At 29.3% G+C, this 10,454-nt stretch overlaps 1 protein-coding gene across 1 annotated transcript; it reads left to right on the top strand.

Annotated features, from left to right (window-relative positions):
* The first annotated feature begins 5,899 nt into the window (after positions 1-5,899).
* On the top strand, positions 5,900-10,425 carry LOC119685813 (chitinase-like protein Idgf5). The gene is made up of 3 exons (XM_038100195.1): positions 5,900-6,141; positions 8,810-9,370; positions 9,458-10,425. Exons 1-3 carry the CDS (start codon positions 6,033-6,035, stop codon positions 10,096-10,098), a joined length of 1,311 nt encoding a protein of 436 aa, XP_037956123.1. The 5' UTR covers positions 5,900-6,032; the 3' UTR covers positions 10,099-10,425.
* The last annotated feature ends 29 nt before the right edge of the window (positions 10,426-10,454 follow it).

The raw sequence follows: 10,454 nt of genomic DNA, 5'->3' as shown, positions 1-10,454 counted from the left end.
TTTTTTATGTAAACAAATGAAAATTTGTATTTGAAGTTATAAATAAATCGTCTAGCGTATAAATAGTTAAAGTCAATTAACTATAAGATTTATTGATATGTAGCAAGTACTCTTCTTTTCTTTTGCTTGACGTGGTGTTTTACATATATTGGCTTGAACTCTTTTATTATACTAATATTTAAATGATCAACTTAGCTTATGTAGAAGCACTTTTTTCACTCCGATTGAGACATCTCCAAAACATGGTTTTTGAACGCTTCAACAGCATCTTCTGGCGACGAAAATCGTCATTGGGTGCCAAGTCAGGGCTGTACAGTGAATGACCCATCAATGTGCTTTCGCCGGTAAAAAATACGGTGGTTTGAGCCGATGTGTGAAAGCTCGCGTCGTCATGGTGAACAATGATTCATCTGATTCGACTTCAGGCAAACAAATTGTGATGTGCCACTCAGAAGTGACGATATCTTTAAAAATCTAACATAATACACTTTAGCTGAAATTCTGACTACTCCATTCTCAAAAGCTTAATACTATGTCTGTATAAATGAGAAAATCATACCTTTATTTGGCATTATCTTCTAGATAAAATTATTCTACCTATTTAAAGCTAGATAACTGTTCAAAAATAATGTTGTTATTACCTATATACTTTATTGGTTATAAAAGTAGTTGTCGTGGTATAACAACGGGCTGTTATTAGAGCTCAACTGGACTCTGAGAACAAGGCCGTCACTGCAACCCAATTATTATTTTTTTTTAAGAATTTTGAATCAATTTATATATCGCTATGATATGATTATATATATAAAGATTACAGCTATGGTAATTTTGCTGTCTGCCGTATATACTTTATTCTGTCTATTAATGGTAATGCAATATAATATAGCCTGTTAAGCATATGTTGTTATACTATATCCTTTTTTCTTAATTTTTCAGTATTTTGAGCTTTTAATAGTAATAGTTTTATTAAAGTAACTCTACACATCTTCTTTAAAATATTTTTGCTTTAAAATGTTTTACAATTTTGAATAATATACTATACAATCTCTTGTTTTTCTAAGTATTTACTCTTAGTGATCGTCACTCTTCTCTTAACACGTCCCATACATCGATCAGGCATAAATGGACTGAGTGATTTTCTCATGATATTCTCTTCCACACAAGTCGACAATAACGTGCTTCGCAGAGCTAATAACCCGCAATTGAATCTTAGGTAATCATTAAGTGCCTTTTTGCAAGCCACTCCCGCTTAATAGCCACACTTACTCCTTACTGAATTGATGCAACTTGGGTGGTCTATTATGTGCAGCGTTCCTTAAAGAGTTTCTGACTTGCATAAGGATACATAAGCAATTATGGCTTAGTAAAAATCACGAAAACAACAACAACACAACGAAAATCAATTTTTCGTTGTTGACTTTTGATTAATTTATAATTTCATATATGCCATAAACTGATTGGAATAAAGGTGCATATATATAGATACTTTTGATGTATCTTATTTAGTAAGCACTACTATATGTTATGGTGTACATATATGTATGTACCAAATATATTTTTATAGTTATTTTTATTTTATAAATTAATTATCTCTTAATAAACTTTTGAAAAATTTTCATTATAGCTCACATTCCTTTTCCTCTGTCGTTTCTTCTTCTCAAGTAAAATTCTTCCAACTTTGAAGTCAAATTATGCACAAATATTTCTGTTCAATAATTAATGAGCATAATTTTTCAATTTTTTGTAATTTAGTGAAGAACTCATTTCCAAAGAAGTTCTTAAGAGTAGAAATATTGTTTGGTCAGCACATTGTGACTAATTCCTTGTAAATTGCTTGAAAACTTACAGTAGCTGTTTTACGTTGATGACCATCATTAGTTCTGCGACAAAAATTTCAAGGAATTCAAAAATTTTATTTGAGAAAAAAAAAGACTCATCTGAGTACATGTGTGCGGCATCACCTGCGTGAGTCCAACTGGAGACACACACTGGTTGTGTAGAACATAGGAGTACATTGAGTTCATTAATTTTTTTCCCTTTTTTGAATAATTAAATAATTATAGAACAATTTTCCTATTAAAGTTTTATAAATATTCTTCACCTTAATTAATTTCTTAATTTTTATTCGATTTCTATGATTTGGTTTTACTTGTAAACAATCAATCAATTCAAGACTTCACAGGAAAAAAAATTGTAGCACATATTCAAATTTAATTTAATTTATTGATTACCAGAATGTTTCATTGGAAAGAAAGATTTGAGCTTAAGTGGAAAAAATATAGAAATTAAAAAATTGTTACACAAATTCCACACATTAAGCCTAGGTTACTAAGCAGTTTCTAATGAGACCACCTATTGAAAATCACTATTTAATTATAATTTGGAAGTAGTACTACCTTCAGTAAGCATAATTCTTGAAAGCTTTAACTTAGAATAACTTGAAATATTTTCATTTGCAATATAAATTCATAAAATTTAAAAAAAAGTTTATCTTAATAATTGAACGATCAAGTATCTTATAGATACGTTGCAAACCAAAAGTAGTCCTTTAACAAACCTACATATATTTATATACAGTATAAAATATGTACATTCATACAAAATAGTGAACTGCATATGTCTATCTTCAAGTTCTCTTCACCTTCCACGTAAAAGAAAAACTGCTCTACAGTTGCAAGGGCGTATGTCCAGTCTACTTGTCTTCGGTACTGAAACAACCACCGGTATCGTAAACAGGTGATAATTTGTGTACCTACCACCGTGTTCGATGACATTAAGTGTGGGCAAGCAAAGTGTTGATGACATTATTTATTAACTTTGCCAGCAAATAAAACAATCACTTAATTATATTTTAATTTATTTATAATGTGATCGTCTGACATAATAAATATTCAACTCGTTTAAATGAAATTCTAAGATCACCAACTGAACAAACTGGTATCCACTAATTAAAGAAAATTTATTTAAAATGAAAAAATTAATTCACTAACTTTTAATTAATTGAATTGCTAATAGAGTTATAGTTTTACGTTAACATATCCTATGTGATTATATAGTATATGTATTATAATATTATTTTTAATTACTTATAATATAATGTTGTAATATCGAGTAAAATTGATTAAAAAATAATTCAAAGCATCTCATATTCCGTGCAAGTAATGAAGGCTACCCTTGCCTATTATGAAGTCTATTACAAATCTATCAACAGAAGTGGGGCCTGAAGATCAAATTTTTGTGACACTGCGTATATTGATGCACTATTATATCCTGTCCCATCTATAAACAATGAGGAATTTTTTCACATCAGCTGTATCCAGAAAAGTTTTAATCTTTTTCATGTCAATGTTTGACCACTCTGAATAGTGGATCAAGTCTTTGTAGAAAATTTTTCTTCTATACTGTAAAGAAGTAGGGCATTCTGCAAGAATATATAAGTATATTCTATTGTCTTTAATAAATAGTCTGATTTCGATTGTCGAAAAGTTATGTTAAATTCTTATCGTAATTACAATTCGCAATTAAGTCGTCAAGTCTCGCAGGGTCCGAATTATTTAATACATTTAATGAAGTAGTATATATTTTTCCATGAAAGGTCGTATAACTGACCAAAAATAACTAGAACGGTCATGGAAAAACATTGAATTTGAAAATCCAACACAATGCAGTATAAACCATTATTGATTTCTTCAAGAATTCAATTCAATATTATCAGTATATGCTTAGCTTTTCATATGAATTTACACTTATGTTACCAATAAAATACATAAAATTCACTTTAAGGTCATTGCTGGTTTATTAAAATAATACAAATTTTTTAACATAGCCCCCATAGAAAAAAGTTCAGTTAAACGTCACAACGTCTTAGCGGCATTTCTATAGAATTTCTATAGAAATTGGCATTTCTATAGATTATACGATTACAGAACTTTTCTCTCAAGAAATTAATTGTACTACTGATATATGACATGTAGTGTTATTTTGTTTCAATAATATACCGTTAATTTATCTGATATCTTAGTTAGATGACCCTTACAATGATAAGAGTGAGAATCATTCGTCGTATTAATACCACGTAGCTATATTCACATCATCTGGATAGTTCAAAATACTCACAATACCTCGAATCTAACCTAAACCTAACTCAATAAATTTAATAAAACTAAAATCTTGTTTCTCTAGTGACCTTTACTCACAGTTAGTGCAATATCAAAACTATTTTTAAATAAAATAGGGTTTAGTAAAACTTTAAGAATGTTACCCACCCATCGATCTGTACCTTCCTGCACTCGAGCGGTATTATCTCCTCCCAGCTACATAAACCTCACAGTGATTACTGTCGCACCAATTACTATGCACCTAGATTGACATAATCTTCTAAAATTTATATATAATAAAAATATATATATATTATACATACATATAATATATATATATATATATAGATATATATACTCTACACAATACCTCTTACTTCACTTCATATTAAGGTGTAATTGGTTCCTTTTATTATCTGCTATTACAACAGCAATTTTCTTGACCCGGACTGAAAAGTTCATATCTAAAAACTGTTCTGTGATTATCAAAATTAGTAGTTTGATATTTTTAATAGCCTAATAACTCTAACTTTTGCTCTTGATAACTGGGATTTTGATCTTTATGGTATAATCGCTGGAATCTGCATTATTCATTAATAGGAGTTGGTTTTATTGGATTCTACTATTGTGATTTTTGGTGCTTTCAACTCATCAGAAAAAAAACATTAATCGTAGGAATGAAGTATTACGTTAAAAACATCTTAGGTTACTTCAGTTATTAAGAATAATAAGAGTTATATATTTTCAATTTTTTTCTTTTATATCAGAAATATCATACCTTGTTATATTTATCATTCAAATTGACATGATCGGCTTTGGAAACTGTAATAATATTTTCATATTCGAAAAAACAATGATCAAATAATATCTCCATAACATAAACCGCTTCGAAAAGTTAGTTTTTAAAGATCTAAATGGGTTTCATGACCAAAAAACCAAGTGATGTTTCTTTACTTTAAATGTGACAATTTTATTTATTTTCGTAAAAAAAAGTTCAATTTTGTTCAAGTTTTTGGATAAACTGAATTTTATATGCCAATATTCGGTACACCGCATCCGTACAGTAAGTTATGTATTTATCGAGTTGGGTACCTAACCTTTCAAACACTACTGTATGTAAAAATCGATCTAGTAACAGCAATGTAGGTTAGTTATCTTCATCACGTTATTTGGAAGACGTAACCCGATTAATTATTCATTATTTTTTTAAATAAATTTTAATTGTTTCTACATATATGTTAGTATGTACTGTATAACTATATATCTCTGAATAATGATATACCAGACTGCACTAAATATAAATATCTATTTTAGTGAGAATCCGAAAAATTAATTTCTGTAATGGTGTCTATAAACTAAATTCTTTAATATAAACACCCTGTATTTATTTTGAAACTCATTACTTTATAATTTCCATATAATTAAGAGGAAAGAGAGATTGCGAACCAAAGAGTTGAGTATTATTCATAAAGAGTTTAACTATAGTGTTAGTCAGTCGGGTACTCTAATTTTTTTTTTTTAAAGATATATATTTATTCACTTAAACATAACATGAGATATGCGGAAATGACTTTCGCTCCAAGTAGCAATTGTTTTGAATAAAGTGGATCGAGCAGATTCAGTCTCAACATTCTTATCAATTGCTTTTGAGAAAATGAAAACATTACAGGCCTACGCTAAACTCAACTATCAATTAATATTTTAATTTCTACGATTAAGAAATTGTCATAAGTTTCTTATCTCTTCCAAATGTTTTGTGATGAACACATAATAAAATTGTTTTGATTTAGTCTGAAGTTGTCATCGTTTGAACTCGGTTTATTGTTTCTACGCTCCGGACGAAAAGTTAAACTTTTTATTAAAGTATCTATTAGTAAATAGAATCGCAGCAAATTACATCATACACGGATTCTAAACAATTATTAATAAACAAAAATGAAGATAATTTCTTTACTGTTAATAGCATTTATCACATGGCTGGATTGCAGTCAGGCCCACATTGCTAATATGGTTTGCTTCTATGACGCAACAAATGCACAGAAAGGTAAGACCGAATGCAGAACGTAAAAATTTCAAATAAATATTTTGAATTGCAATTAATTAATAGTAAAATGAGTTAGTTTATTATATGAAAACGATATGACAATTATACTAATTTGTTATTATAACTGGTATAACCCATGTTGTTCTACTAAACTTAAGTAAAACCAACCTAATACTTCCCTTTTTCATACAAAGGGTGTATTTATAAATGAAGAAATTAGCATCGATATTGACCGGTAGCGTCTACAGGACCGTCTTTAAACCCACTAATGTGATCGTAAAAATTAATTATGAATTCGCAATTCAAATATAAGTGAGAACTATAATGTTTCAACATTAAATTAAGAACTATTGGTAACTAATCATCTATATTCTTCTTTCAGTATTTGAGTCAAAGATATATAAAACTTAATTAAATGAAAAGCAATAATAAATTAATTGAATAAATCTAAAATTTAATATACAATTATTATGTACTAAAACTGTCTTGTTAGCCGAGAAACAAATTGCAAGAATGAAAATAAAATCTATTGCACTATCAGCTCAAATACGAAGGTTATCATATTTCATTGATCTAATTCTGTGAATATTAATTCAAAACATAATATTTATTAAAAAAAATACAAAACTTCTCTTCCATTACGTAGACATACAGGGATATATAGATGGAGGGGCGGTTTCTCAAAACAAATCCAAATTTTATGTGAAAACATTTAATTGAAAAAAATTTCATGTGTGATGTACCATATTTCGACATATTTTATGAAATTGGAATTCCAAATCTCTCTTTCGTATACGTCACTGTAGATACCTCTTCATTGCTATTATATTAGATTTAAAATTTGGGACTTTCGATTTTGAACTTTTGATCAATAAAAAATTAATCACCGGATAACAATATTTGGATTTAAGAAAAACTATGCAGTTCATATGAAGTTGAATTTAGGTCCTGTATATTAAGTCAATACTTTACCTATGTACCATAAACTATATATACCACTCTACGCAAGTATATATAGTTTTAATAGTTTTGTTTCCACATATATTTTTTTAAATATCGGTTTTTACATATTTATGATATGTCAGAGAAGAGAGATAACTGTTTGATCAACTTATTGTAATATAGGTGCTACATATTGTCGAATATTTCATTCGTGCCGACTTACCGTTATATCATACCGGATTCATAATTTATCATTTTAAAAAACTTCATACAAACAACTTAAACACCCAGAGTATTATTTCTCTGGTAAAAAACAGTTAAGGATGTATCATTAGTTCCAAGTTATCAACTCTGTGCATAGCTTCGTTATATGTCATAGCATAAATTTTTTCCACATTTCCTTAAAAGATTATGTTGTGTTAAGTGTTGTTTAACAAATCACAACTACACAGCAATTAGATATTAAGATTTATAAAAAATTTAATAAATTTAATTGGGTTACATTATGTTGATTCTATTGATTTGATTGTCAACGTAATCCACCTATAAACCCTACTATTTTGAATGTAAATGCAAAATTTAGATCAAATGGTATTGTTGTAATGTCAAGAACCTAACCTATCAAAAATGTAAACATACTATTAAATAATCTTGAACCAAAGTGTGGAAAAAAAATCGAATACAATCTATTAGACCTCATTGTCAACAACTTAAACTGTCTCATAATATCACAAAGAGTACTCTTTGTACAGGTTAGCATTATAAAATGTATAAAATACAATTAATCTAAGAAACATAATCATTAGATATATATACAAATTTTGCAGACTGGGCTTTAAAGCAATATGTCATAAACAAAATTATTTCCTGCTATGAAAATCTCTACTAGTTAAATAAATTTGTACATAAACAAAATTGTCCTATTTCGAGCGAAGAAACCTCACTATTTACTCATGAGATCCATTTAGATTTAAAGAAATTAAACATTATTAGTGGTTATTGATCTAGAGATGTTATTAGATATTTATTTCTTTGAGAATAAAAATAACGTTGGAGTTCCAATCACTAGAGAAATCACAATAATTCTGATTGTCGTTTCCACAAAAATTGTTAAGAACTTATAGTTCTTTTTCGATCACTCTATGTAACACCTATGAACCTTACAAGGTTCATGAAGCTTCAGTAGCATAGAAAATGGATCATTAAAGAGATCCAATCAAACACATGAGTTATAATTGATTATATATAATACGTAGTTAAAGTAATTAAATACCTTGTTTCTTACTTAATACACTGCATATAAGTCACAAAGATACAAAGACATCAGATCCATCATATTATAAAGCCCCGTATTCAATTATTCTTAGTGTGACTTAAAACTGTCCACAGATAAAATAGAGTAAAGGTGCTGATTCACCAACTCAGACATCTGAATATCAACTTAACACTGCATATAATTTGTTATGCCGTATAAATATCCATAAGTATACATGAAGACCATAGTAATGCTATTTTTTAGCTCTTTTAGAAAGTAAATACCCATTCTCAGCCTCATTTATGAAGCGACCATTAGTGCTAATTATATAAATATTTATATCTATTTAAATAAGTTAATAAATATCTATTGATATTTGTTGATATAAACAAAGCAAAAACATATTATTAAAATTAATTTATGTTACATATATCCATTAATAAATATTTTAAATTCTACACACTTGATCAGATTCTATGGCACTATCAGATCTTGAACCAGCTTTACACTATTGTAATTATCTTGTCTATGGCTATGCTAAAATAGAACCCGCTAATGTTTTACAAGAACCATCGAAAGTGCTTGTGGATGCGAGTACAGGGCGTGATCATTATCGCACAATAACAAATCTAAAAAGTAAATATCCGAATATACGTATACTGCTATCTGTTGGAGGTGATAAGGATATCGATTTGAACTACTTGGAAACCAATAAATATCTACAGATATTAGAAGACGGAAACAACCGTCAAGCATTTGTGGACAGCGCTGTACAGTTACTAAGAACATATGGGTTTGATGGTTTAGATTTATCATGGCAATTTCCAAAGAATCATCCTAGAAAAGTTGTAAGTGGTTTCAAGAAAGTTTGGTCTACAGTCAAAGGCTGGTTTACTAGTACAAAAAAGGTTGACGAGAAGGCAGAAGAACACAAGACACAATTTACGCAATTGACACATGCATTACGAAGTGCCTTTAATTTACATGGTTACCTGCTGACGTTGACTATGTTGCCAAATGTGGACCCAGAACGTAAGTTAATATAAAGTGATAATATAATAATGCAAAAAAATATTTTTAAAATAAGTGTATTTAATTTAATTTTGTTTTTCTCCTCAGTTTTTATAGATATTCCCAGCGTAATAGAGTATGTAAATTTCGTGAATTTGTGCACTTTTGATTTCCAAACACCTGAACGTGATCCTAAAATAGCTGATTATTCTGCACCACTCTATGAAATGTACGAACGCGATCCAACTCACAATATAGAATATAACGTACAATTTTGGCTTAATCGAACAACACAAGCCCATAAAATTAATGTAGGTATAAGCACATTTGGACGTGCTTGGATGATGTCTAAAGATTCTGGTATAACTGGTTACCCACCCATTGATGACACTAGCGGCGCAGCACCTTTGAAAAATTCTACTGCAAATCTGGGTTTACTAAGTTGGCCACAAATATGTACATTAATTCATGCTGATAAAGATTTAACTGGTGAAAAGGCACCATTGAAAAAAGTGGGTGATCCAACCAAACGTTTTGGTACGTATGCCTATCGCTCAGCAGATGATAATGGTAACTACGGTATATGGGTGAGTTATGAGGAACCTGCAACTGCAGCTATTAAAGCAGGTTATGTGCATGCTCGCGAATTAGGTGGTGTAGCACTATTCGATTTAACCAGAGATGATTATAGAGGCGAATGCGCTGGTGAAAGATATCCTATTTTAAGAAGTATCAAATATAAATTGTAAGAGTTATGATTAAAAAAAATAGATATACTTTTTTTTCTCTAAAACTTTTAATATAAATGTGCATATAATTAATCACAATTACTAATCCCGATAAGACAAGCAACCACTTTATTTTAATTGAAAGTATCCTGCAGTCCACATAATGCGTGTCGGCTGCTACACGCCCTGATTTTTTTCACTTCCTTATTATCTTAACCCTTGTAATCTCTAAACAAAGTGCCTCATATTTTTCAGTCGTGTAAGTGCATTATTTTCAGTTAAAACGAAATCGTCTTGTAACTCATTTTGATTGACTAAGACATGAAAGCAACCAAGAACGTAAATAAATATTGATGCCAGATTTTTGTAGCATGAAA

Source organism: Teleopsis dalmanni, chromosome 2, assembly GCF_002237135.1.
Source record: "Teleopsis dalmanni isolate 2A chromosome 2, ASM223713v2, whole genome shotgun sequence".
Lineage (NCBI taxonomy): Eukaryota > Metazoa > Arthropoda > Insecta > Diptera > Diopsidae > Teleopsis > Teleopsis dalmanni.
The sequence above is the reverse complement of the archived record's forward strand: the minus strand, read 5'-3'. Positions and strand labels throughout refer to the sequence as shown.